The 14,164-nt window shown below is 36.5% G+C and overlaps 2 protein-coding genes across 3 annotated transcripts in view; both read left to right on the top strand.

Moving 5' to 3' along the window:
- LOC108876794 (RNA binding protein fox-1 homolog 3) overlaps positions 1-14,164 on the top strand; it is a 266,422-nt gene that overhangs the window by 182,548 nt on the left and 69,710 nt on the right. The window lies entirely within an intron of this gene.
- On the top strand, positions 7,459-13,244 carry LOC108876795 (uncharacterized). Of its 2 annotated transcripts, XR_007812408.1 has the most exons (6): positions 7,459-7,950; positions 9,705-9,818; positions 10,968-11,180; positions 11,272-12,328; positions 12,496-12,664; positions 12,768-13,244. XR_007812408.1 is itself a non-coding variant. In XM_051069076.1 (3 exons), exons 1-3 carry the CDS (start codon positions 11,848-11,850, stop codon positions 12,901-12,903), a joined length of 786 nt encoding a protein of 261 aa, XP_050925033.1. In that variant the 5' UTR covers positions 11,814-11,847; the 3' UTR covers positions 12,904-13,244. The 2 variants fall into 2 exon arrangements, 1 of the variants encoding a protein (XP_050925033.1); XM_051069076.1 differs by lacking the exons at positions 7,459-7,950; positions 9,705-9,818; positions 10,968-11,180 and having other exon boundaries at positions 11,814-12,328.

Here is a 14,164-nt window from a genome sequence, read left to right as displayed (position 1 = left end):
ACCTGACCAGTCTCTAAAAGACAAGGGGAAAAAAGAAAATCAGGAGTGGAGACCAGCAATTCAATTACCTATAATTAACTGCGCAGTAATGAGACTTACTTATTCACATGTAATGTTGGTCAGCAAAGTCATAAAAACACACCACAGCACCTATAACCTCTTTTTTTTTAAACAGCATTACACTGTAGAATCTGGAAATCTCTAGAAATACAAGTTAATGTATGAAATGTTGGGCTGTCTGTACTGACTGATTGACAACAGAATAAAGAACACAAGCAATACGAATAACTACTTTTACAAAGTACTTGAGTAATAAGGTTATACTCCACTGTGAGAAGAGAGGTGGTATCTCTCTCTGAGACTCTTAAGACCTGATGATCACCTGCTGTTGGTCAGTAAGCAGCTTTTTCTGCTGCCTGGTGCCATATATACCTAGTTTCAGATCTGCACTGACATTCAGAATGGAACCGGGGTCAGTACATTTCACAATTGAGACAAATAGGTTATTTTAAAATCAATGCAGATCCACAGATGATGTATAACAACAATATAAAAAAATCAGGACTGCAATCTTCAGTGACATTTTCAAATGAACTCTGAGACCATCAAGTCTAATATCTAGCTATCAGGCGTTCACTATGTGTTTTGAGTCTGCTCACACTGATATATGCAAATACTAATAAAAATAACACAAATTCTGTACAAAAATACAAATATTAAACAATAATAGGCTAAGTGGACCTTTGACAGAAGGAGTGGGTGACCCCTTATGCATAGTAACATGAGGTTTCCCTTTTTCAGTCTCAGGATAGCACTTACATATTTTAAATGTATTTAGGATTATTTGAAATTCACCTATTTGGTGATTTTACTGATCACATTAAATCATATTATTAAATGACTGCTGCCTGGTAGTCTATTTCCATTATTACTATGTCCATCATATTTGTTCAAAAAAAATTCAGGTAATCGTAAATTGATGAAGAGCTATGCTAACAGTAAGACGTGTGACATTATTAGCAGTGACTCTCATAGCTTGCTCCTGCAAGTTATTACCTGAAATGATGTATGTAATAACCATTAATATGAATTCTATCAACTATGATCTTCTTTGTAACCTTTTTTGTATATTTATTAGTTAAAGTACAAAGACTGGTAGTGTAATTATTGTCGCTGAGAATGATAGTCACCCAAAATACATATTTATGAAGTTACAGTAAATTATTGACATGTTTTCAACACTGACATTATTATCACAAAAGCAAGTTAAACTAATGTGCACATATTCCAGTGCATGTAGTCTAAGAAATCCCTGTTTCTTTTTCATCACTTTCAGTCTCAACAGGTTGCTGTCTTTTCTTAGATCTTGAGGATCCTGTATATCAAGGAATTATAAGAATACTGATACAAGATACTGACAGCTAACTGATAACACATCTTCACTGTGTGAATGTAAACAATCTGGATAGACTTCCGTACATTACCTAATCATAACAGTGCACTGCATTACAGTTTGTTTCACTGGTGGTACTGAGAGAGAAAACATTTAATCGCTTAGTTTCTAAGTTTGTCTTAACATTGCTAAAATGTGAACTGAGCATGAAAATTTTGCACTGTATTATCATATATTATCATATAATTCCACTTTTTTATAAAGACACTTAAGACATATAGTATATTTTGTGTGTGAACTACCTGTTTTAAGATGATCACTGTAAGGTTCAACAGGTTGCAGCATTTTCTTTGACCTTGAGGATCTTGTTCAAATAAGGAATTATGAGTATATTAATACAAGATAATGTCAGTTAGTAGGCAACATAGCACACTATCAGCCTCTTAATTGATAGTGCAGATAAAGAAAGCACTGTGTACAATGTTTTTCTTAAACGAGCTAAAGAGTGATTAGAAAATTCAGTACTTTGTCTTGGCCACAAACAGAGACAGTATCATAAGTAAGCATTTTTAGATGTTCAAATGTTTTCATCCTATGGAAGCTCATTTCTACTGGTATAAGAAAAAAACTGCTCACATTAAGTCAAAGAGATAGTAAGTCATAATCATGAGATGATACGTTGAAATTGAGATAATAATTTGGAAAAGTCTGCATGCACTCCAGTGGTGCACCTAGCTGTCCTCGCCATGCCATGTTATCTTAAATAAGTTAACCATGACAATGACCAAATGTTTCCATTTGCTGTTCAATGAAGATTGCCACTTCAATCACATCATTTTTATTCTGTCTACACAAGAGCTGCTTCTCTTTTCAAGGGTGTGTGTGTTCCATATAATCCAGTGTGAATCAGCAAGCAAATTAAGTATTTCATCTGTTGTGAAGCCATGTTTAAAATAGTCTTCAATGTGTTCACAATCCATTTCGTTGTCAAGTTGAATAGAACTCATACCAAAGAACTGCTACTTTGAGTGTTGTGTGAAAGTATCTCATAATTCTGACTTTTTATCTCATAAATTCAATTTATGTCATAATTTTGACTTATCTCATAATTTCGACATTATCTCATAATTATGATTTTTTATCTCACAGTTTCGACACTATCTTGTAATTTTGATTTATTATCTTGCAATTTTGACATTATCTCATAATTTCAATTTCCTATCTCGTATCTAATCTAATTCTGATTTATTATTTCATAATTTCGACATTATCTCATAATTTCAATTTCCTATCTCGTATCTAATCTATCTAATTTTGATTTATTATTTCAGAATTTTGATGTCATCTCATAGTTATTATTTTTTGTCTCATAATTTCAGTTCATAATTCCATCTTATTGTCTCGTAATTTCGACATTATCTCATAATTTCAGTTATTATGTCGTAATTTTGACATTATCTCATCATTTCAACTTCTCATAATTTTGCAATTATCTCATAATTATGATTCTTTTTATCTCACCATTTCGACACTATCTTGTAATTTCGACTTATTATCTTGCAATTTTGACATTATATCATAATTTAAATTTCCTGTCTCGTAATTTCGATTTATCTCGGAATTTTGATGTTATCCCATGGTTATGATTTTTTATGTCATAATTTCAATTTATGTCATAATTTTGACTTAGTTCATAATTATGACTTGTCTCATAATTCCATCTTATTATCTTGTAATTTCGACATTATCTCATAATTATGATTTTTTAAATCTCACAATTTCGACATATCTCATAATTTTTATTTATTATCTCTGAATTTTGACATTATCTCCTAATTATTTTTTTCATCTCACAATTTTGACACTATCTCATAATTCCATCTTATTATCTTGTAATTGCGACATTATCTCATAATTATGATTTTTTAAATCTCACAATTTCGACATATCACATAATTTTAATTTATTATCTCTGAATTTTGACATTATCTCCTAATTATTTTTTTCATCTCACAATTTTGACATTATCTCATAATTTCGATTTATTATCTTGTAATTTCGACATTATCTCATAATTATGATTTTTTAAATCTCACAATTTCGACATATCTCATAATTTTAATTTATTATCTCTGAATTTTGACATTGTCTCATAATTATTTTTTTATTATTTATTTTATTTTAATTATCTTATAATTTTGACATTATATCTTTCAACTTCCTATCTCATGATTTCGATCATCTCAGAATTTAGATTTTATCTCATAATTATGACTTTTTATCTCATAATTTCAACATTATCTCATAGTTTTGACTTATCTCATAATTCTGACTTATTATCTCACAATTATGACTTTTTATCTCATAACTTTGACTTTTTACCTCATGATTTAATACTTTTTTTTTAATACTGGCGGAAATGGGCTTCCATATCAGCCTGAGGTGCTCTGCTCTGGTGAGAAAGCTGCCAGTCAGAGGTAGTTTTAATAGTGCCTCTTTTGGTCTTCTATGTAGAAAAGGTAACAGAAAGGTTTGTGTCATCAGAGTTTTTACCTCCTATCCTCTTGTCCTCCTCTGAAGAAACTCTGGGCCATGTCTTCAATAGGTCCTCTGTGACATCTTCTGCTTCACAAATGGACTTTTGGTTACAGGACTGTCAGGTTTTTCAGGTAGACTGAAAATGAAACATACAAGAGGCTTATAGTTAAAAGAAGAAGAGACATGAACCAAGTGTGAAAATCTTAAATTGTCTGTGAGACCCTCTTAGAACCTTGGCAACCTCACCTGACAATGAATCCTGTGTGTTAGACAGGGTTGGTGTGGTTTTGCAAGAGCTACAAGGTTAATAGAGAGACGTGGTGGTTAATTCCACTGACTGTTTTATTTACAGTTGGATTCATTTTAAATGAATGTTAACTGTTATGTTTTAGAATGCATATTTGCAATGAATTCTAATCACCTGGGAGGACACCTGTATTACAACTGGCCAGTAACAATAACAGGATGGAATATTCTATCAAACTACTGTCATATGAAATGAGCTAAAAACAAAAACTACTGAACATGTAAATTGTAGCCATGTCTTTGCTGATATAAGTTGCAACATTATCTTCTTCCATCATTGTTGCTGCAGGCAAAAGCCTCTTGCAGCATCTGAGTCTGGGGTTTGTTTTGAGCACTTTACTTTTGTGGAACTAATCTATGGATTCTCTCCATACTGTTTGACTGACTGATACTATCTGACTATTACTTAGGTGGTAAAAGAGGTTAATGGTGTACTATATAAGAATATTGTAATGTGATTATGGTATCACAACTGAAAATCAGACGACCAAATAATGAGCCAGCATTATTACCACTATTTGTTTTTTTTGTATTACGTGCACCTGGACAAGCAATTAAAATAATGCCCCCTCAGGTAATGTAAGTGTTGGCCACTCTGTCTGCAGGACATCAAAGACAAAAAAGTGAATCTACCTGATGTAACATTAGACCATCAAATACATTATTTTCAAAATTTTGATGAAGAGCCAGACTACAGTTAACACTGTTAGAGAATAGCAAATAAGATTTTTGTCTGTTAAAAGATTGTGACAATGATGAATAGCTGTCTTAAATTCATAAAATTCTCAACAAGGCCTAACAATAAGATTGAGAAGAGTAATTAATACTTACTTAAGACATTTACATTCACTTCAACTATTACAGTAACTGAATATTAGAGAAACCTAACGCAGAGAGAGCTGTAGCAGGTTTAAACGCCCTCCTGATGCTGGCACTCCTTTCACAACCCTGAATATTAGCATAGCTTTCAGCCTTCTGCCTGAGTCCAGCCCAAATACATGTGAGTTGGAGGTAAATCAAGCAAATATATGTGTAAAAAAGGCAGTCTACTGCCTAAAAATGCTGTAATGGCATCTAAAAATCAATGTTTGCTAACAATATTGTTCAACACTCTACAGTGACAAGCTAGGTAATGTTAGCAACGACTGAATTTGTGGCTGCAAAAACACAACACACGGTGGCTAGCATCGTTATTAATTAAAAACAGTTAAACACAAAATTTCCTGCAGGTGTTCCACTGACGAACAAGGCCGATGCTTTTACTTTAAAGAAACTTACAGGAAATATAATGTTTTGTCACTGAGTCAGCGGAATTTTAACAGTGGTGATATTATTCAAATAAAACTGGTCTAGTTAACCAGATATGGACATATTCTGCTGTTAAATCAATCATTCGACGATTTTATATTAATTAAGCCTATGCTACAAAACTGATGAAAATATAAATTTCCATCAGCCACTTCCCATGTTGCAGGCCTATACAACGGCTGCACTACGGCAGATGGGGACAATTTTAAATGGAATGTAGTCCATCTACAGCGAATAACCCAAAGCGATATGGAATGCACCACATGTACCCACAACACAATGGCCGTCGCGAGCCCCGACCTACTTATATTTATGCTAATTTCCAGCAAATCTAGTAACATGGCAGCATGAACTGCACAAATACAGAGTGAGTCATGTCCCTCATTTAATCCCTGCAGCCATCACTTTTATTTAGGTTCATAAAAATGAACTTTTTAATGCTACACTGCATTTGACCTCATTATTTATTTGTTCATTCATTCATGCATTAATCCATTCATTCATTTAGTCTACGCCCTCAGCCCAGGACTTCTCCATCTTCATTGATGGTCATATTGTCACTCCCTCTCCCTCAGTGTGTAACTCTATCCTTCGAGCAGCTGTGGCTCAGGAGGTAGAGCAGTCGCCCACCAATCAGAAGGTTGGTGGTTTGATTCCTGGCTCCTCCAGTCTGCATGCTGAAGTATATATATATATATATATATATATATATATATATATATATTTACAGTAATAAGTAATAATTTACAGTAAAAAACTGCTAAATACCAACAGTAAATGACTGTAAAATTGAAAACAGTATATCAGCGTAGTAGATACATGGAATTACCCTAAATTAACTAACGATTCAGAACTTTAATTTTTACTGTAACAATATGTTAAAAACACATAATTTTACTGTGGAAAATATAATACTTCGGTGAAATGAACAGGGAAATACTGTAATGTCACAAATTATGTAATCACAGTAAAATTAACGCTTTAATGCTGTTTAAATTACAGATTTTTGTGATATGTACTTCAAAATTTACGGTATAAAACTGTTAACAAGTCAGGAAGAACACACCTTAATTTATATGGAAATAAGATGTTAAAAATATGGTAAAGAATGTTGAAAGAAAAGAAAGCATGATCTGTATGGACAGTGAAACACCAGAAACCGAAAATAGTATTCCATCTTAAGTCAAGAAACGATACATAACTTTAATCTTTGCTGTCATAATACGTGGAACACACACAGTGAAAATATACATTTGGGTCAAATTAATGGTAATTGAACCCAAATGTATATTTTCACTGTAATAATGTCCAATACTATAATGTCAGATTTTGCAGATGTGTACTTTTGAATACTTTTTGAGTTCATCTTTATAATCCTGAAAACGGCTCTGCTGGGTATGTGTACTCTGCTCCCAGTCTAAGGGTATTTTTGTGAATTTTCCTCACCTGGAATTGTTTGTGTATTATAGCTCATAAAATAGTCATCTTTTAAGTCACTATCTGTAATTCACATCATTTTTTTCAGAACAACCTGAGCTTTCATAATATCCATGTTATAATTGTGTCATATGAATGTAAAAAAAGCTATAGACTCATAAAGAGAAAGAAAAAAATAAATCGAAAAATAAACTTCACATATATTTATTGTAAAGCAAACTATAATGAACAACTTTCTGGACATTTTAAAAATGTTTTCTAAGGTCTTAGGGATAATGGGGTAAAAAATTAAGGCTTTAACTATAATACAAATGTACAAAACACCATAACAATTGCAAAGATAGCCACTCGTTTTATTGAAGTTGATGCCACTCCTGAAAACAGTTTCTGTCTGCAATGAGACAGAGTGCTACATCACACAATTGGCATTTCCAAGGAGTAGCTTGCTTTGTTTACATACATAACAGTGGTGTGCGCAATTACGTCAGAGGAGTGAGCCATCTTTCTACTTTCTACTCTTTGATACACCACGTGAGGATACAAAGCCGTACAATTGGATATTGGCACATCATGTGATGGTGCATGATTGTCTGATTGGACACTGAATTTGCCAACGAGCTGAAGCGCTTCCATGTTGCCGGAAAACAACACCAGCGGCATTTTCGGAAAGGCTGAAGTCTCCTCTTTTCAACAAAAAAACAAGCAAGTTATTATATTGAGCCGTTCCGGAGATATTCGCTGTTATGTAACGCTTGTCCCTCGGGATCGTATACGATGCCGTAGACTCCGAAGAGGCCCGCCAACCAGTGATAGCGGCAGAGATGCGCGTGCGCGCACACACAGGAGAAAGAGTAGCAAAGTAACGGTCACACAGTTGAAACTACGCGGCGGTTTTGCACGGCGGGCCAGTTTAGCTTTTTTCGTCTGTGAGGATAAATTTCTGATGGCACAACGCGACTAAAGAGCACGTAAGTAAAATTATGTTAAGATATGTCTGCATGTCTAAAGAATTTGTTCCACTGTGATAGCAAACAAAGCTAGTTTACATAGGTTAGCTACATATGTCAGGTTAAATTTAACGCGGTCTTTTCTGCAGTTTTGTGTTGCCCACGTTTAAAAGGTGAACGTTAGTTTTCCTTATCTTTACAAACTGTGTTAATTTTGCTAACTGTTAGTTGAGTTGAACTGCCTTTTGTCACATTGTGTATGTTGAGTCGAGTACTAGCTTAGCTTACCGTAGCAAAAGTCGCCAAATGCAAAATGTTAAATTGTAATTTCTGTGGTAAGTCTGTTAGGACTTTGAGAGGATATGTGCTTCACTGCAAACTCCACAGAAATGAACCGCGCTGTTTATTTAAGTGCTTTGGAGATGGATGCAAGCGGACATTTTGCAGGTATGGAGCCTTTAAGGCTCATTTTTACCGAAGGCATAATGTTGTTCCTCCTAAGGAAACTGTCGGGGCGGCTGTTAACACTTTTAAATGTGTAGTGGCCTTGTGTGAACGACAGTGTCAAGACACCCAAGAACTGGTTGCTCATTTGAAGGAGCATATTGTAGAAGGACGTGATGTAAGTTGTCCAGTCAGAGGATGTAATACTGATTTCAGGGTCAAGTCTTCATTTACCGCGCACATGTCACGGAAGCACAGAGGTTTTACAGACTATAGTGTAAGTGTTGTGTACAGAGAATCAGCTTCTCATCCTTCAACATCTACTCCACCTGAGTCAGGTGACTTTGTCCCTCACTGTGATGCAGGTCCAGCAACAGGCACAGAGGAAGTCGATTTGGACATATCTGAAGATTTCAGTGATCTTTATCTTAGAAATGTGAGTTTGTTCTACTTGAGATTGCAGGGGCAGTTCCTTCTGCCTGCTTCAACTATACAGAACATTGTTGAGGAAATGCAAAACATACATGAGTTGGGTCAAACATATACTTTGAGTAAACTTAGTTCACTGTTGAAAAATGATACATCATTATCAGATGAGGACATAACCAAGGTTTGTGAGTCTGTCAAGGGATTTGATCTGTTCACTGCATGTCATACTGGGCCAATGCGAACAGCTTATTCAAGAGTGAAGTCTTTCAAAGAAAATTTCAACTATGTGGAGCCCAAGAAAATGTTTTTAGGAAAAGATGAGAACAGGATAGATAGGTTTGCTTATTATGTGCCTGTGAGAGAGACTTTAAAATGTTTGTTAGAATCTGATCTGTGGCAGAACTGTGTGTCAGGAGAGCACTCACCCAAATCTCCTTCAGATGTTCTATGTGACATTAGTGATGGTCAGATATTCAAAAACAATGATTTTTTTGCTCAAAATCCATCATGTGTCAAGTTAGTTCTATACCAGGATGCATTTGAAGTTGTTAACCCTTTAGGCTCTGCCAAGACAAGACATAAAGTTTTAGCTGTCTATGCATCTGTTGCCAACTTGCCACTTCATGTACGGTCTGACACAGACCACATGTCACTTGTGTTATTGTGTAGAGAGAAGGATTTCAAAGCATTTGGGCATGCTAAGGTGTTCTCTGAACTAATAAGAGACTTGAAGGAATTGGAGGAGGAATGGGATTTCTGTATCAAATGAAACAGTCAAGGGAACCCTGTATTGCATTGCTGGAGATAATTTGGGCTCCCATTGCATCGGTGGATTCTCAGAAAATTTCAGCACCTCAACATATTTCTGTAGGTACTGCCTAATAAACAGATCTGACTTTCAGGGTGATCCAAATCTGTGTGGACCACAGAGAACCATTGAGAACTACAATTCTGCTGTTGATCGCCTCCAGAGTGAAGGAACATCACCAGATGTGGAAGGAGTAAAGTATAAATCGGTATTTAACTCTTTGAAATACTTTAATGTCTGTCAGCCAGGTTTGCCACCTTGTCTGGGACACGACATCTTTGAGGGTGTTTTGTCTTATGATGTTGCACTATATCTTAAGTATTTCATAAAGAAAAAGGCTTGGTTCACTTATTCCATTCTGAATCGACGCATTAAACAGTTCAAATACTGTGCTTCTGATGCTTCTACAAAACCATGTGAGGTCAGCCCCCATGGAGCTAAACTCTCAGGTCAAGCTGTACAGAATTGGAATTTTCTAAGGCTGTTGCCTCTCATAATTGGTGACAGAGTGAAAGATACAGCAGATGATGTGTGGCAGTTGACTCTGCAGCTGAAAGATATTGTGGACATGATATGTGCTCAGAAAATCTCTGTCCCTCAGGTTGCATACCTTGATGTTCTTATTCAAGAATATTTAGAGTCAAGAAAAGCTCTATTCCCAGAAAGTGGCCTCAAACCAAAGCATCATTATTTACGTCACTACCCAGAAATGATTCTGAAATTTGGGCCCCTGATCAGACTATGGACAATGCGCTTTGAAAGTAAGCACAGTTATTTCAAGAGTTGTGCAAGGAATTTGAAAAATTTCAAAAACCTATGCCTTCACTCTGTCTGAAAGACATCAGCTGTTACAGGCGTATCTTTCAGCAGGATCAACAGGCAAGACTGTCTTCCAAGTTAAAGATAGTTCTCCATTTTACTCAGTACTATACAGTAAAGCTATCCAAGATGCAGTCAGACAATTTGGATTCACTGAGACCAACACAAAGGTCACAGTAGAAATTCTGTATAAGGGAACGTCATATAAAAAAGGGCAATTCCTTGTCAGAGGGAACATTGACTCTGTGCAGTTTGGTGAACTAGTGCTCATTTTGATTAAAAATGACACTGTTCATTTTCTGATGTCAGTGTACACAGCAGAATTCCTTTCTGAGTACCACCTTTACTCAGTGAGGAAAGACAATGAAAAGATGCAGTGTCTGAAAATCAGTGACTTGATTGATTTTTATCCATTGCCATCTTACATGAAAGATGGATACCAAATAGTTCCTTTGAAACACAGTGTGTTATCACATTATTAGCTGTCTTGGGACTGTCATTCTGGGGTTAATTGTGCTTTATTCACTTTCATACTCAGAAATGGATGATGCAGAGCAAATCAACATAGGCAGTGCCATCACAAGGGTGTTACCAGACCTCCCAGCCTCAATCTTGGATATTTTAGTGGAAACACTCCAATCACTGGGGGTAGAGACCACTGAGGATTTACACTTCATTCAGGAAGCTGATCTGCTTACTACGCTGAGACCAATTCAAGCAAGAAGATTGGTAGCTGCCTGGAAACAAACCAGTAAGTAATTTTGACAACCTTTTTTGAAGCAGGTCTGTAACCAAGGATAAAACATCATTTAAATACATTTTGTTGATTCTATTTTTTACAGCACAAACCAGTGAAGGCCATAGCCAGTCAGTGTTGTCCTCTCCATCTTCTTCAACATGCTCTTCAGTCAGTCTCTCTCCATCCTCCACCCATTGGATTACTGCTGCAGACTGGGTTGACAACTTCCAGATCCCATGGATGAAGTTTCCTGAAGGTTTGATGCAGTGTTTAGAGAGGGGGGAAAGGCCAAATCCACGGCTACGCAGAGAGATGGTCCGGATTGTTGTTACTGAAATGATGAAAGCCTGTGCCTCTCCCAGTACAAAAGCCTCTACAGAAGTTGCCAAAAAAATGATTGCAAAGTATCCACAGTCACTGAAAGATGTGATAGCAGGTGATGTGGTTGGACTAGGATACTACTCACTAGTCAAGCAGTTACAAGCGAGAATTGAAAATGTGAAGCGGTCTTCAGCACCAAGGATAAAGAAGCGCAAACAGGATTCAGATCAGTATGACACAGATGAAATCCCAGGTGAACAAAGGGCAGCTATGCAGGACCTATGGTTGCATAAAGTGGGAAATGGAATATATGCCAGTGAGTGAGACACCAGAAAGCCAACAGGAGAAGAAAGACAAAATGAAAGCACTCAGTGAACAGACTAACTTCAGCCCAGGTGAAATAGAAACTCTTATGAAGTGTACCTACTACAGCCAACGTAAAGACATAAACAAGGGAACAGATCTGCAATCCCTCATGGAGGGGTGGCCATTTTTGTTCAAGGAGATTGGCATGACAGTCCACTTCCAAGAGCTCACTGGGATATCGCTGAAAGAGACTTTCCTCACCAATGTAGAAAAAAAGGGAAAACGGCTTCTGGACTTCATGAGAAACAGTTGTGCAGACAAGAGCAGAAGAGTTCTTCAGGCTGCCACAAAGCTGGAAATTCTGAGAGGACAGTTGGAGGGCTGCTCAGAAGATGTCAAGGATATGGTGCTCCTTCTTCTCTCCTACTTTGATGAAAAAGAGGAGAACCTCTTCCACTACGTTGAGCAAACATGTCTGGCAAAAGAAGTACACGTGGAAAGTTTGCCTGTGACGCCATGCATCATTGTATGTGGTAAGTCTTGATAATCAGTTTCACTAAGCTAATGCTAGGAAGTATTACATAAAAAATGTCATGCCTTGTCATGTTTTGAAGTGTTGCTTCAAATCCTAGCAATTTTGGTAAGACTGCTTTTGGATGGTAATGGCTGGTCTGCTATTCTACCTGTCTGTTCTTTGCAGGAACGTCATGCTATGCCGCAAGACAGTTCATGCTGAGTGTAGATTGCAAAGTTGTGAATGACCACATCCCCGACTTCATCTCTGCCATCTGTTTGATGTTTGGAACCTACTACTGCCTCAATATCCATTACCCCGTGAGTCTGGGCTCCACACTTGAGTTCCTTCAGAGGTAAAGAAATGTTTTTTTTTCTATTAATTAATAATAAAAGAAATTCCTTGTTTTAAAAAAAAATCAGTATTTTTAGTGGTTGATTATGAAATTATGTTCAAAGGTGTTTCTTCATGATCAATCCTGAGAGGGGCACAAAAGTTGAAACAAAGAAGAACAAGAAACAGCTGTCGGTGAACCCAAGAGTCCTCACTCTCATCACAAATCTCGCTGACCAGGATTGGAGAGGGACATGTTAAAGATGGACCTGTCCAGCTGAACTGTTCAAGTCTGACCTCCTCCACAGCATAACGTAATTAATTAACCTGTGTATTATTGTGTTGATTATTTGATTATTGATTGGTTTGGTTCATAAAATGTCAGAAATGGTGAAAATGTGGATCACTGTTTTCAATGTCTCTGGGGACTCTTTCAGTTACTTTAAACTGCGGTGTGTTTTCTAGCTGGCCTTCTTTTTTTTGTTACTAGAAGCAACTTTCCAGAGAGGACAGACGATGAAAAGAGATGTGGTAACTGAACATCAGTGACTTCATTAAAGTTTGAGTTGTGTTTTCTAGATTTGACTTGGGTTTTTTTTTTTTTTTTTCCAACAAGCAACCTTTCGGAATACTATTAGTTTACAATTAGTTTACAATAATTCATAGGTTTTTCAATAGAGATTTACCACAAACAGAACATTTTCATTTGTGAAATTTACTGGCATACTGTATTTATTTTATATGTTATCACTGTATTTTTTACAGTGAAATTCTGGCAACCACAGCTGCCAGTATTTTACTGTAAATTATACAGATTTTTTTATAATATAGATGTTATTTTTAAAGAAAATTACTGTAAACAGATTTACAATAGATGTGTTTTCTACATAGTAATTTACTGTAAACAAAACAGTTTTCAACCATGAAATTTACAGTTCCTAAAAAAGCATACCGTAATGTCTTATACATGGTCACCATATTTTTTACAGTAAAATTCTGGCAACCACAGCTGCCAGTATTTTACCGTAAAATATACAGAATTTTTTTTACAGTGTAAAGTGCTTTGAGTGGTCGAAAAGACTAGAAAAGCGCTATATAAGTACAGTCCATTTACCATTTTACCATTCAAATCCCACATCAGCAACATCATCAGGACATCATCCTTCCACCTCCGGAGTAGCACCCATCTCTGCTCCTCCCTCTCCCACTCCACTGCAGAAATACTCATTCACGCCTTTCATAACCACCAGACTCGACTACTGCAATAGCCTGGTTACTTACCTACACTTGCTCCAGAGACCACATTTTCCCTGTCCTCCACTGGATCCCTGTACAATACTGCATCCAGTTCAAACTCCTCCCCATCACCTACAAAGCCCAGTAACCCCCCCCCTTATCTCACTGACCTCCTCCACCACCATTTCCCCTCCCGCCATCTCTGATTTGCTGATTCAAACCTCCTGACCCCCATCACCAGAACCAAGCACCGGACCTTGGGGGACCAAGCCTTCACTGCCGCTGC

This window comes from Lates calcarifer, unplaced genomic scaffold, assembly GCF_001640805.2.
Source record: "Lates calcarifer isolate ASB-BC8 unplaced genomic scaffold, TLL_Latcal_v3 _unitig_5784_quiver_486, whole genome shotgun sequence".
NCBI lineage: Eukaryota > Metazoa > Chordata > Actinopteri > Centropomidae > Lates > Lates calcarifer.
The sequence above is the reverse complement of the archived record's forward strand: the minus strand, read 5'-3'. Positions and strand labels throughout refer to the sequence as shown.

Coding starts and splice junctions, on each gene's coding strand:
- LOC108876795 (XM_051069076.1), top strand. CDS start 11,848: ATGAAAGCACTCAGTGAACAGACTAACTTCAGCCCAGGTGAAATAGAA. Junction 12,329..12,495: donor GCCATGCATCATTGTATGTG/GTAAGTCTTGAT, acceptor TGTTCTTTGCAG/GAACGTCATGCTATGCCGCA. Junction 12,665..12,767: donor ACACTTGAGTTCCTTCAGAG/GTAAAGAAATGT, acceptor TTATGTTCAAAG/GTGTTTCTTCATGATCAATC.